Here is a 14,564-nt window from a genome sequence, read left to right as displayed (position 1 = left end):
GTTGCTTTACGCGACTGATAAACCTTTCTGTGACTCAGTCTTTGCTGATTTGTTTGCAGGACAGTAAAGCTAATGCTAATGACATGGCGTGAGTGTGATTCATTCAGGTTTGAAGCCGTTCAGCATCGTCGCTGTGAGAAATGAAAACTGACTGTACAGCACGGTCTAGACCGTCCATGTAACCCTCACAAAATGGACAAACAAAGTGAGCAGGCCCTGGTGTGCTTGGTGTTGTGAGCAACAAGCGAGTTAAAAGCCCTCTCTCTGACCTCTTCATCCGCTACTCCTCAGGCTGGTGTTTCCCTTTTGCCCACCAAATGGTTGTGCATTGGACCGCTGTTTACCCCCCATTTTTCACTCTGACAACCTCAGTGTTCACCACCCTCCTCAGCCTTAACCGCCCTTGGCTCCAATCGCCACTTAAGGGGGGAAAAAACGGTCGCCTGTTGCCATGACCAGTCCAAGTGGTTTGTGCACGGCACAGCGACATGCCTAACTAGCAAATACCAACACCTACGGTCTTCATCACACAAAAAATGCAGACCGACAAATGCAGTTATGCAACTGAATGCTCCATTTTGGAGAAAGGGTTTGTTTGTGTGTGTGTGTGTGTGTGTTTGTGTGTTGGGTGGGGGTGGTGGAGGGGCATTTCCCTCTTGCACTACACATTCTGCACCACTCCAGACAGCTGAGATTGGACTTTTATTTGGCCCACATGTCATTTTTGACTTCACTAGGTTGTGTGTGTGTGTGTGTGTGTGTATGTGTGTGTGTATGTGTGTGTGTGTGTGTCTGTGAGTGAGCGCTTGCATGTGGTGCGAGTGGCGGAACGGTGTAAGTTGCGGCGGTCCCGGACTTTCCCGGCCTGCTGCTTTCTCGGCCCCTGCGCGTCCCTGGGGAGACCCCTTTGTTCATGGGAAAGTCGCGGCTGCATTGCAGACAGCATTCCGGGGGTCTGGCAGAGTCCGGCTGTGTGGTAACACTGAGAACAGCAACACCAGACGGACGTGGGGCACCGCGGGGCGAGAGATGCAGCTGTAGCCTCGATTTCCCCCGGCTAACTCAACTGCTCTTCAACTTGTCTTTGAGTGACAGAAACGAACTTTGATGTACGGTGCAGTTGTTCATACATTAGAAGTGACCACTGACTGGCAGTTTGATTATTTTTCTTCCTGTAGGCTGAATGAATATTATTGTACACATCCATGATCCACATTTCTTACAGTTAGACTCAATTGAATTCATAAAATAGCACAGTTGGTTCGGGTGGCATGGCGGCCTATTCCGTTGCCTACCAACACGAGGATCGCCGGTTCGAATCTCCGTGTTACCTCCGGTTTGGTTGGGCGTCCCTACAGACACAGTGGGGTAACGTGTCCTGGTCGCTGCACTAGCGTGTCCTCTAGTCGGTCGGGGCACCTGTTTGGGGGGAATAGCGTGATCCTCCCACGTGCTATGTCCCCCTGGCGAAACTCCTCACTGTCAGGTGAAAAGAAGCGGCTGGAGACTCCATATGTATCAGAGGAGGCATGTGGTAGTCTGTAGCCCTCCCTGGATCGGCAGAGGGGGTGGAGCAATGACCGGGACGGCTCGGAAGAGTGGGGTAATTGGATGGGCACAATTGGGGAGAAAAAGGGGGAACCCCCCCCCCAAAAAATAGCACAGTTGGCACAATTTAGCATCATGTTAGAGATTTCAAAAGCAGTATTTTGTTGGGTGATACTTTTTAACCATGCTTTGTTTGCTTACTACTCTCTCTAGGGATAAGGACTACCATCTACGTACATACAAATCAGTGGTGATGGCCAATAAGCTGATAGACTGGCTCATAGCACAGGTAAGACTCCCCGACCACTGTTACTATAAACTGCTGCTGTGGGTTTCTGAGACCTGTTGGGAACATGAACACAGAAGATATGATGGACGGAAGAGGGAAACGACTCTTGTCATAACAGGCAGGTCTCTGCAACAGCGCAACAGAGGGAGAGGACTGAGGCAACCGACTGCAACCTCTCACCAGCAGACGAGGTCCTCAGGAAAACCAAAGACAGGCTTGATTAGATGGACGGACTTTATATAGACTTTGACAGGAAACATTTCGGTGAATTCTTTATAGTTTTGTCCAGGATAACAGCAGAAGGGTTTGGCCACAGAATCAATGCCCGGCATTGTGTGTGCGTGTGTGTGTTGTATGGCATACACGTGGGGTTTGAGTGTTTGTGTTTGGCTTCAAAGGCTGTTGCCATCCATTTTGGCTATGAGTGTGAACGAGTGTGGAGTGGCACTGCCAGCCTTTTTGGATTCAGCAACAAAGGGAAGGCGTGAGTGTGTCATTTTGACTGTTCTCTAAGCACACAGTGTCCTTTATTGTGTCTTTTTCTTTTTCCTCTTTCTCTTCCTATCTCCCCCTCTTTCGCTTATTCTTAAATCTTGTGCTCCCTGGCCACTCTTCCCCTTCTGTTCTGTCAATTATGCCTTATTTTCCTCGCTTGGTCACCACTGTTACTCTGTGAGCTCTCTCTTTCTCTCTCTCTCTCTCTCTCTCTCACTCTAATTCTCTCTCTATCTCTCTCCTTCCTCTGATGTTTTCCTGTGCAGGGGGACTGCAGGACGAGGGAGGAAGCGCTGATCTTGGGGGTGGAGCTGTGTGACAATGGCTTCATGCATCACGGTACAGCACTCTTAATTTTCGTCGCTGGAGATCAAACAGTCCCAACAGAAGCTGCTCGTTATAAACCGTGGAATCGTCCGCGTTAATTCCTAAATGAGACTTGTATGTTTAGAAGCAAGCGGACGTTTGGCATTGGACACCCTGTTTCGGGACACAAAATGGTCCTTGTTGTTGATTTGTTCCTCTTCATTCCGCACTTCTAGAGCCTTTTGCATGCTGCAGAAATAGAGCTTTTCCCCCCAAGTGAATGAGTTAGTGTGTCCTGTGCGTGCACGTGTCTGCATGCGTGTGCCAGTGTGGATTTGTCATACGTGGCCGTCAGCGCGTCCGTGCACACGTCCGTTCGTGTGTATGTAAATAAAGTCCCCCAGCGTTGTGGTGCATGCGTGGTTCGCTTAAGCTGTGAGAACTTGGCAAGCCAGCGCATGGATGTTTGTCGGTCCAAATGCAAATGGTCGGTAGCCATGGTTACGGTTTGTTTATGGGAGTCTGACTTGTTTTTAAGTCCGCGTCTCCCTCGCGCCAAAGTCCACATCATGCACTCTATGAGTCACAACTTGTCTCCCCGTACCTCCATGATGTAACCGCTCTAAACTGCCCATGGTTCAATCTCGCACTACAAATTACCAGCAAATCTATGGAACATTGCAGCGCCAGCCATCAAACTTCCTTTCACTTCAATAGCCCGCAGGATAATTTTACCATTCGTGCCAGTAAGTTATTTGGACTGATGGTGTGGCCATTAAAACTATTGGCGCTATATCTGATCTGGAGAGCGAATGGAGTGAGGAAGTGTTTGAAGCAACTCGTTTTTTTCCCCCTAGGGGTATTTTTTTTAAATTTTATTTTGAATTTGAGGTCTTGGTGGAGACCCTTTTGTTGCTGTGGAGACTGGGCCCATTCTCGGTACCCTTTTGCCACTCAAGTGGGGTCTCCCTTTCTCTCCTAGTGTGTGTGTGTGTGTGTGTGTGTGTGTTTTTATGAGCGTAGATGATTGTGTATGTGTGGCCCCACAATATTCCTGGTTTCACTTAACCTTATTGTCAAAAACTTTACTTAACATCTTATATCTGGCAGATGTTTCATCTCCAAGCTCAACATTGTACTTTTCATAGCGCCAAACGCTAATTTGCCGCTGTAAGTGAGCCCAGAGTTACCAGAGATATTTTGTCTGAATAAAGAAATCACGCTGTGGAAGAATTTTCCTACGTCAAAAAAAAAAAAATCTCAAAGTCAGCATTTGCACAGTGAAAAGTTCAGCTTTAATCTTGCAGTTGCGGGTGAGGGAGACCGGCGGTGCACAGTAGTTCTGATGTACTGGCCACAACAGCAAGGTGAAAACAGTGTTAATGAAATAACATTGAATACCACTGGGTTTGGCATGGGACACAGACCGGTGTCCATCCATCCATTACCCAAGCCGCTTATCCGAAGTTGAGTCACGGGCTGCTGGAGCCTATCCTAGCAGTCATTGGGCGGCAGGCGGGGGAGACACTCTGGACAGGCCGCCAGTCCATCACAGGGCTGACACATTCACGCCTTGAGATAGTTTAGTATGGCCGATTCACCCGCCACCCCTCCCTTTTTATTTCCCCCCAGTTGTATCTGGCCAATTACCCCACTCTTCTGAGCTGTCCTGGTCACTGCTCCACCCCCTCTGCTGATCCGGGGAGGGCTGCACACTACCACATGCCTCCTCTGATACATGTGGAGTCGCCAGCCGCTTCTTTTCACCTGACAGTGAGGAGTTTCCCCAGGAGGACATAGCATGTGGGAGGATCATGCTATTTCCCCCAGTCCCCCCCCCCCCGAACAGGCCCCCCCCAACTGACCAGAGGAGGCGCTAGTGCACTGCAGACAGCCAATTGTGCCTGTAGGGACGCCCGACCAAGCCGGAAGTAACATGGGGATGCGATACGGCGAGCTCCATGTTGGAAGGCAATGGACTAAACTGCTACGCTACCCGGATGCCCATATGGCCGATTCACCTGACCTACATGTCTTTGCAACATGCAAACTCCACACAGAGGACGACCTGGGATGACCCCCAAGGTTGGACAACCCCGGGGTTCGAACTCAGGAATAGAGTAGTTAGCATATAGAAAGGGCAGTTGTCTCATCGGGTAAGAGAGGAAGAATCCTCCAGGGGGTAATTATCAAGTGATAAATAACTTGATAAGGCTCAAATTAAGTAAGCACTTATGTAAAGAGCTACTCAGAACTTGGTGCCTTCCTGCCTCAAGGAAAGCCCTTGATTATGCAACAAAGGTGAAAAAATATTCTTCCACAATACACAAGAGAGAGAACTCACCCACTGTTAAAAACACAGCTTCAGGCAATCAGTGCAGAAGAATTTTTATTTCATACATTTGCCTTGTGGCCATGCATTTTGCTTTTTTTTTTTTTTTTTGCCTAAGATGCAATTATTAAGATTTCTTTTACTCATTTGTTCGTCCAATTCTTCATTGAATGGTAATTCCTCATTTATTCATTCCCTTACTCACTCTCACTGTTTTCTTTTTGGCCCCAACTAGTGTTGGAAAAAAGCGAGTTCAAGGACGAGCCGTTGTTGTTTCGTTTCTTTGCCGATGAGGAGATGGAGGGGTCCAACACCAAGCACAAGCCCATGAAACATGACTTGAAGATCGCTGAGAATGTCATTGCCAAGTCCCTCCTAGTAAGACCCATCTCTGTTTGCCTGTCTGTCTGTCTGTCTGTCTGTCTGTCTGTCTGTCTGTCTGTCTGTCTGTCTGTCTGTCTCTGTGTCTGTCTCTGTGTCTGTATTGTTGCGTGTCTTCATGATATTTGCCTTGTCTCAGCTAGATGAAGTCAGATCTCCTTGCAAACAAGTCAACCCAAAGTTTGTTAAATCACGAACCTGACAGTTATGCTAGAGAAACACCAACGCAAACGCTGTGAAATTCCGTTTTATACCTGAGTAAGCAGCCTTTCTAGAGGAGCGAGCGAGCACCGTGGCTTCTGTCTGTCGGTGCCAGAATCGCTGTGTACGCCAAACTCTGTGAGAATGTCTCTGTCTGCCGGTTTTGATGTTTACTCACGTGAGATGTGTTGTGTTCCAGATAAGACCTAGTGATGGAGGCTACGGCTTTACTCTGGAGGAGAAGAACAGAGTCCCCATCATCAAGTCTGTAGAGAAGGGCTCTCCGGCTGAGGTAAGGACACTCAAACACACACGATGTGTCATGATGTGTAGGGGGTGACTAAGCCCGTTTACAAAGCTTTTATACTTGAGAAAGACTGGTTCCCCTCCTCTTGAGCCGATACTATATATCTGGCTGTAGGTACCTGCAAGCAGCAGGGGTTGCCTTGTTATTAGAGATTTGACAAGTAACTTCCCTGCTGAAACGTCTTTGTGTAAGACACAGAATCCCTCCAGTTTCCAGGAGAGCTATGCAGTTGTTAAATAGGAACTCTTGTCATCTCTGACAAAGGGCAAAAGAAAAGAGAATTACCATGGAGGATTCGGCTCAGTTGGGTGTTTTTATTGCATTGCATTGCATTGCGTTGGAAGTGTACATTTTTCATCACACTTAATGTAAAATTCTTGAACGTAAGTATTTCTTTCTAGAGGGTGAAAGATGAATGGCGGCACGGTGGCACAGTGGTTAGCGCGGTCGCCTCACAGCAAGAAGGTCCTGGGTTTGAACCCCGGGGTTGTCCATCCTTGGGGGTCATCCCGGGTCATCCTCTGTGTGGAGTTTGCATGTTCTCCCCGTGTCTGCATGGGTTTTCTCCGGTTGCTCCGGTTTCCTCCCACAGTCCAAAGACATGCAGGTCAGGTGAATCAGCCGTACTAAATTGTCCCTAGGTGTGAATGTGTGTGTCACCCTGTGATGGCCTGGCGGCCTGTCCAGGGTGTCTCCCTGCCTGGCGCCCAATGACTGCTGGGATAGGCTCTAGCACCCCCCATGACCCGTATTTGGGTAAGTGGCTTGGATAATGGATGGATGGATGGTTGGGTGAAAGATGAATTAATGCCAATCACAAAGGCAACGTCATACTGAGTAGTATTCTGCCCCTCGTGGATTGTAAACACAACTTGAAATTTTGGGACCTCTCCTCTACCTCAACAAGAAACAATGTCCACAACACCACATTTCTTTTCATCACCCATCCTCTCCTTCATTGCTTGTCAGTGGTGAAAAGCCAACAGCAGATACTCGTTTTTAAGGTGCTCCGTCCACCATTGTGTATCTTTTCAGCTGTAATGAGCTGGCACACTCAACTCACTGAACGCGAACGCTGCAGTTTCAAGGAATCCCACCCTCACAAGCAGCGCTGTTGGTAGCAGGCATTCACTGACATTCCCAGTGCCAAAAGGTTGATGCCCAAAAACATCCCGAACATTCAGAAAACAGAAAATAACGGCAGAAGGCAGGCGATCTGTGCAGACACAGACACTGACAAAGACTACAAAGGAGTGAGGAAGTCTCCCCCCCAGTTGTATTCGGCCAATTGCCCCACTTGTCTGAGCTGTCCCAGTCACTGCTCCACCCCCTCTGCCGATCCGGGGAGGGCTGCAGACTACCACATGCCTCCTCCGATACATGTGGAGTCGCCAGCCGCTTCTTTTCACCTGACAGTGAGGAGTTTCACCATGGGGACATAGCGCGTGGGAGGATCACGCTATTTCCCCCCCCCGAACAGGCGCCCCGACTGACCAGAGGAGGCGCTAGTGCAGCGACCAGGACACATACCCACATCCGGCATCCCACCCGCAGTCACGGCCACTTGTGTCTGTGGGGATGCCCGACCAAGCCGGAGGTAACACGGGGATTCGAACAAGCGTTCCCCGTGTTGGTAGGCAATGGAATAGACCGCCACACCACCCGGATGCTCTGAAGTCCCTTTTTCTGTTTTGAGTTTGTCTATACTGGTGGTTTGAAGTGTAGCGTATGAGAAGTTTTCCCCTTCTTTGTTTTTTTAAATTTCTGCATCACTAATTTGTCACAGGAGTGTAGCTTTGAATTTCTGTTTTGCAGACATTAACTGGTGTTGCCGTGGTGTTTTTACTGGAGGTTAGCACCAGTTAGCAAAGGTCTCTGTTGTTAAATTATGGTTTAATCATTGGGCAGGACGAGTATGAACCTTTGAATGGACTGTTTGCTCTTGGGCTAAACTTGCTTTGTGTTAATGGACACTGATACTTCCACCAGAGGCTTTCTAGCGTTGCAATAGAACACATTAAACGGGCACCACATATTTGAGGTCTCCTTTTGTGTGTGGAAACTTTGATCTGCTAGACGAAAATGCAAAGGAGGAGTTTAAAGGGAAATGTGATCAATCAGAGAGCACGACCCATGATTCCCCCGAGACCTAAAGCAGAGCTGCATGTCCACGTAAGACTTGAATTGTACACAGATTTGCACAATGTGTGTGTGTGTGTGTGTGTGTGTGTGTGTGTGTTTTTCATTTGAGTCACCAATATAGCAGAGCAAAATGCTCAATAAGATCCAGCTGTGTGCTCATATAGAGGTTGCCCCCTTATATTTCCCATGAATGAAAAAAAGAGAGTAACGCACCATTTCCTTTGTGATGTGCTGAAAGGCCTCAGAAATATTGACCTTTTCTATTCATCCCGGCAGAGATCACTTTAAATAGAAAGAGGAACTGGGATCAATACATAGCTAGTGTGTGTGTGTGTGTGTGTGTGTGTGTGTGTGTGTGTGTGTGTGTGTGTGTGTGGAAGAAAGAGAGGGGACAGGGGAGAACAGTTAAGAAATGGATTACATTGGGCGTCTGGGTAGCGTGGCGGTCTATTCCGTTGCCTACCAACACGGGGATCGCCGGTTCGAATCCCCGTGTTACCAAGCCGGCGTCCCTACCGACACAATTGGACGTGTCTGCGGGTGGGAAGCCGGATGTGAGCATATGTCCTGGTCGATGCACTAGCGCCTCCTCTGGTCAGTCGGGGTGCCTGTTCGGGGGGTTAGCATGATCCTTCCACACGCTACTTCCCCCTGGCAAAGCTCCTCACTGTCAGGTGAAAAGTAGCGGCTGGCAACTCCACGTGTATGGGAGGAGGCATGTGGTAGGTAGTCTGCAGCCCTCCCTGGATCATCAGAGGGGGTGGAGCATCGACCGGGGTGGCTCGGAAGAGTGGGGTAATTGGCCGGATACAACTGGGGAGAAAAAGGGGGAAAATGAAAAAAAGAAAGAAAGAAAGAAATGGATTACACTGACATTCTGTTTGACATTAAGACTTAATTGTTAAACTAAGCAGGAGGGTGCTTAGACCACCAGCTGACATCTTATGTAGGCGAGCCTGTGCAAATGTTCAATACTTAACAGTTATTTGCAGTGGATCCATGTTTAATTCTTAGAGCACTGTTTAGCCATCATCACATGAAGTCTTTTTTTTTAAAGTAAATATTCCATTGATAATGCATTAACAGCTGTGTTAATGCATTATCAATCCTGTCCTGGTGAAAACCAGTTGAGATTTACGTGTCGAGCACAACGCTAACACGTGGAATTTGACCTGGTTAGGTGCGAAGACATTGCAGTATGTCTGCACTACACAGGGCTGACGTGGTGCTTCAGGACAAAAATGCAGAAATACTTGTATGACAGTCCTTTAAGGTGAAACAGAATTTTGTGACAGGTTTCTAATTCTTTTCTATTCTATAATGTTGTTTGTCCTTAAAGATGGCTGGCCTGGAGGTGGGGAAGAAGTTGTTTGCTATAAATGGGGACCTGGTGTTTCTCAGACCCTTCCCTGAGGTGGAGAATTTTCTCAAGCAGTGCTTCAACAGCAATGGACCCCTCAGGGTGCTGGTCAGCACCAAACCAAGAGAGTAAGTCCATATAATGCCTGTATCCATGTACCATATTTGTGTGTATTTTCATGTTTGATGACATGTGTTTGCACTTTTATGTTTATGTGTGAGTATCTTTGTGTCTGTCTGTTCAACTCGGCAAACTGTTTTTGAGAATGTGGGTTGTAAACTGAACTGAATCTTCCTCCCTCCTCCTACCTGTAGGACAGTAAAGATCCCAGACTCGGCCGATGGCCTGGGCTTCCAGATCCGCGGGTTCGGGCCGTCTGTTGTTCACGCTGTGGGCAGAGGTAGGAGGGCACCACCCAAACTCCCACTGACCTCTGGTCAGTAATTATCACTGGGCAAACAACTTGCCCATATAAGCAAAGTCTGCTTTCAAAAAAGTGTTAAAAAAGGCTCTATTCCCTCACTCCGTGCAACTTAAATCAGTCTTAAATCAGTCTGGCTTTGCTTGCCACGTACTGCTTGCTGCTACCAGTAGCGGGGTAAGACAAATGAAAACACCCCTTCTAAAGGTTTTTTTTTCCTCCAAATCAGCAACAGTTTAAAATAACGAATTGAAGTATAGATGTGTCTTTAAACCACTTCTGACAGCCCTCATCTTCACTGGCACATACTTACTGCTCCTTCCCTTCTGTTTCTGCTTACTTCACTGTCAAATCTAGGTGTCAAAGTTATTATATTTTATAGGATGGTTTGGTGCTTCTTTCTTCTTTTTTTTTGGATCCCCCCCCCCCTCCCCTTTTTTTTCCCAATTGTATCCGGCCAATTACCCCACTCTTCCAAGCCGTCCCGATCGTTGCTCCACCCCCTCTGCCAATCCGGGGAGGGCTGCAGACTACCACATGCCTCCTCCGATACATGTGGAGTCACCAGCACTTCTTTTCACCTGACAGTGAGGAGTTTCGTTAGGGGGACGTAGCGCGTGGGAGGATCACGCTATTCCCCCCAGTTCCCCCTCCCTCCTGAACAGGCACCCTGACCGACTAGGACACATACCCACACCCGGCTTCCCACCTGCAGACATGGGCAGTTGTGTCTGTAGGGACGCCCGACCAAGCCAGAGGTAACACCGGTATTCGACCTGGAGATCCCTGTGTTGGAAGGCAACGGAATATGCTTCCATGCCACCGGAACGCCGGTTTGGTGCTTCTTAACCTCATGTATTCTCAGTGTTGGAATAGGTTACAGAGTTACAAGCTGCCCGTCTTTGTTCCAGCTGGAGTCTTTGGTCCCTAGAAAGCAGCTATCTTCAGCCAGCCTAAAGCATCTCTGTCACACTAACCCACTGTCCTAGTTATTCTTGCTGAAGTTACGTCCCTGGCTCCCCATGGCACAGAGGTATCCCGGTTGACATCAACAGTCACCAAAAACTCCCAGCCTGGGTTCATGTCTCATTTATCCATTTCCATTTCCATCTCTGAGACTCCATGGTCCGGATGATTGTCTGAGAGCAGTTGATAAAGGTTCTTTCCGCTACATTTGACACAACTGATTTAAATTTTCATTGAGTACCTCCACCATTATGAGACTCTAAATCGCTGCTGTAAGCTTGTCTCAATCAGAGCTGTTTTGTCGGAACAAGTGTGTTTCAACTCTGGGTTTACAGGTCTCTTGCAGTGTCCCATTAGAATCATTGTTTTGTCCGATCCTGTTCACCCTTAAATGCTTTCTTTTCGCAATGTCAGCAACAGCATAGGTTGTGTTTCCACTGTTATGCTGATGACTCCTAACTATACATAAAGACCTCTGACACCCCATCTTCAGCCCTAATGCATCTCAACATCCACCTTGGGGAGATTAGGACAATGGATAGAAACCTTCTGCTGCCAAATAGTAGTAAAACAAAGGCTCTCCTTGGCAATCAAGCTAGGTAAAAATGTTCTCCATAATCCATCCCACCTTTGCTGGTCAAAGCATCCTGACCCCTAAATGTCAAAACTTGACATCAAATTTCAGAGTCTCATCTTGGTTGGAAAATATCTCAAAACTCTGGCCCACTCTAACTGTCTAACAGAGAAAATCTCTCTATGTCTTTATCTCTTCAAAGCAAGACTATTGCAGTACACTTTGTGGAGATATTTGGCAGAAATTTTCAGCACTTCCTGGATTCAAATGTGAATCTGAGAACACCAGCCCCTCACACCCATTCCCCCACTCACTGCTCTGGCTTTTAGTTCCCTACAGAATTGTTTTTGCCTTACCCGACAGGATAATGCATCTTCATACCTTTCTCAACCCCAGACCTTTCGGTCAAACAAGTCTGCTCCACCGAAGCCCAGAGACAAGGATTTACGCAGTCAGGGACCAAGCTTTTTGCTTCTGAATGCAGCACAGACTTGGCCTACAAGCAGAAAATGGTGTTAACGCCCACTTTATAAGATCTGCAGATCTGCCTACCCCCTGTAAAACAGTCTGAATCCTTAACTCCGTAACTTGTCTGTCAGTATCTATAATTTTTTTAGCCACATTCAAGTTTTTGTTTCCTTTTTTCTTTGTAGAATGTTTCAAATAGCACTTTGAGATTTTCTGTTAATGAAAAATATAATAGCAAATGGAAAGGTGTGTAAACATACATACCTTTAGTTTAGATGCCCCCCCCCCACACTACATCTCTGGGAACAGCTGGCCAGCAGCTGGTTTGCGGGTTTCAGGGTGTGAGCGTGACTTGGCCCCAGAAGGCCAATTTACCCTCCTCATTCTGTCCATGTGGCTGTGTTGACTGGTGAATGGTGCTGCCAGAATCAGGAATTTGTCAGTTATCAGTTACTTTCCATGTGCTAATGGTGTCAATGTGCCCATTCTTTTCAGTTCAGTCTTCCTATGTATAGATGAGGCGCATAGCCGACAATCCCCCTTTCCCAAATATTATCCAAAACTCATCACAGCCCCCACCACTTCCACCCCATGCCTACCCTCCCCCACTTTGCCCTCACAGCCCGTTTCGCACGCCTGCTGCTATCAGGGCTAGCTTGAGATAGGGACTGAACGAGAAAACAATCCTGGGCTCTGGCGGGCCACTCTCAGGAGAATTGACTCTTGTTTGTTTCCTTTAAACAATCTAGGCCAAGAGTGAGGGCAGTGTGAAATTGCTACTGTGTGTGTGTGTGTGTGTGTGTGTGTGTGTGTGTGTGTGTGTGTCAGTAGCAAACCTTGACTCTTAAACCTTGGCCCTCTGACCACCCTTCCCTCGTCAGAAAAAAAGAAAACTACCAACCAAGCTTACTGTGTCCTCTCCTATAGTGCTGCGAATGTTACCTATGACACAATTCCAGCTCTGAAACAAAAATGAAGACGCTAGTCCAGCCTAGGCAATGTAAGGAGCAAACAGCGTGGAGAAAGTGAGAGTTATCACCAGAACAAAGAAACAGCCAATTTCTAAAGCAAAATGCAAACCCTCCTTACAAATAATGGCATCACACAAGCTGTATGTGCACTTCAGCGGAATATGGTGAAAATGGGCCGGGGTGCAAAACTATGTGGAAAACGCATGACAGCCACCACCTCCTACCACACAACACCAACAAAATTCCATGTAAGCCTACACATCATGACAATGCGCACACAGCCAAGCAGCCGTTAGCGACACACACTTCAGAACCATGGACAGTGAACAGCGGTCATTTGGGAACCCACCGCCGCAAACAAGCAATATTGTTGATAAATAATATTATTAAGATTGGCACAGCGGCCTATTAAATATATGTTAAGGTAAATGTGCAGAATGACCACTGAGTTGCATAATGTCTGTTTTTCCAAATAAACCTTAACATGTATACAAAGCCGTGGCAGCAGCAGCCAAGATAAAATCAGTTGGCACGGCAGCCTATTAGATTTTAAATAACTTACCAAATTAAGCTCTGGTGTAGGTCTTCCTTTGCCGATCAACTCCAACTTTTCATTAAAAGATCCATCTTAAGATGGTATGGACAGTAAATTCGCAGGGATGTCCTCCTCACTACTGGTAATGTTACTCGCGGCTTCCTTCGTGAACCAAAGGGCTAGCTAGCTAGCTAGCTAGCTACTTAAGCTAAGTTTTATTTTTTCTTGCTAGCTTATGATTCATGTCTCCTCGCAGTGACTGGAACTTGTCGTAAAATTAGCGATAATAAAGCCCACCCATTTAGAGGGAAGGTATGATTGGTCAGTTTTACTGTCATTTGAAATTACTCTCTCATTGAATTACTATTGCTCGGACCGCTATAATCATAATCATAGCTGGACCACCAATCACAGAGCCGAAACAGCGTTTTCTTCCCAGCAACCGCAGAGGCAACGAAACTCTGATAGGGAGACAAAGGATCTCTGGTGTGTGTGTGTGTGTGTGTGTGGTATGAGGTTGCCTGGGAACACAATATGCATTTGAGCCCACACTTTGAGCTCCCTGGACAGACCTGATGATACAGGAAGTGTCTGCCTAGTCGGCCCGATTGTCACAATACTCACTCTTTTTACTCAGGGGTCAACAAGGGCCAGTGACACCATTGCCTCACATATAGAGGGAGATAGAACTGAATAAGACGCCGAGAGGAGAGAAAGAGACAGAGAAAATGAGGATGGAGAGACAAAGGGGAGATAAAGAAAGTGGGTCTACATGAAAGGCTTACACTTTCAATTTGCATTATCTTTCGCTCACTAATATACTTAAGATATTAAATTTCCTTTCTTTGTCAAGTCTGAACCAAATTCTTTTAAAGAAGATCCTATTTATACATACACTACCGTTCAAAAGTTTGGGATCACCCAAACAATTTCGTGTTTTCCATGAAAAGTCACACTTATTCACCACCATATGTTGTGAAATGAATAGAAAATAGAGTCAAGACATTGACAAGGTTAGAAATAATGATTTGTATTTGAAATAAGATTTTTTTTACATCAAACTTTGCTTTCGTCAAAGAATCCTCCATTTGCAGCAATTACAGCATTGCAGACCTTTGGCATTCTAGCTGTTAATTTGTTGAGGTAATCTGGAGAAATTGCACCCCACGCTTCCAGAAGCAGCTCCCACAAGTTGGATTGGTTGGATGGGCACTTCTTTGAGCAGATTGAGTTTCTGGAGCATCACATTTGTGGGGTCAATTAAACGC

At 46.9% G+C, this 14,564-nt stretch overlaps 1 protein-coding gene across 1 annotated transcript in view; it reads left to right on the top strand.

Moving 5' to 3' along the window:
* prex2 (phosphatidylinositol-3,4,5-trisphosphate-dependent Rac exchange factor 2) overlaps positions 1–14,564 on the top strand; it is a 139,724-nt gene that overhangs the window by 34,559 nt on the left and 90,601 nt on the right. The window contains exons 14-19 of the mRNA XM_056299846.1: positions 1,762–1,837; positions 2,599–2,671; positions 5,206–5,348; positions 5,752–5,844; positions 9,341–9,489; positions 9,676–9,761. Of these exons, the coding sequence (XP_056155821.1) occupies positions 1,762–1,837; positions 2,599–2,671; positions 5,206–5,348; positions 5,752–5,844; positions 9,341–9,489; positions 9,676–9,761 (620 nt within the window). The remainder of the gene's footprint in view (positions 1–1,761; positions 1,838–2,598; positions 2,672–5,205; positions 5,349–5,751; positions 5,845–9,340; positions 9,490–9,675; positions 9,762–14,564) is intronic.

Source organism: Lampris incognitus, chromosome 19, assembly GCF_029633865.1.
Source record: "Lampris incognitus isolate fLamInc1 chromosome 19, fLamInc1.hap2, whole genome shotgun sequence".
In the NCBI taxonomy this organism is placed as follows: domain Eukaryota; kingdom Metazoa; phylum Chordata; class Actinopteri; order Lampriformes; family Lampridae; genus Lampris; species Lampris incognitus.
Note: the sequence above shows the minus strand (reverse complement) of the source record. Positions and strands in the feature narration are given on the sequence as shown.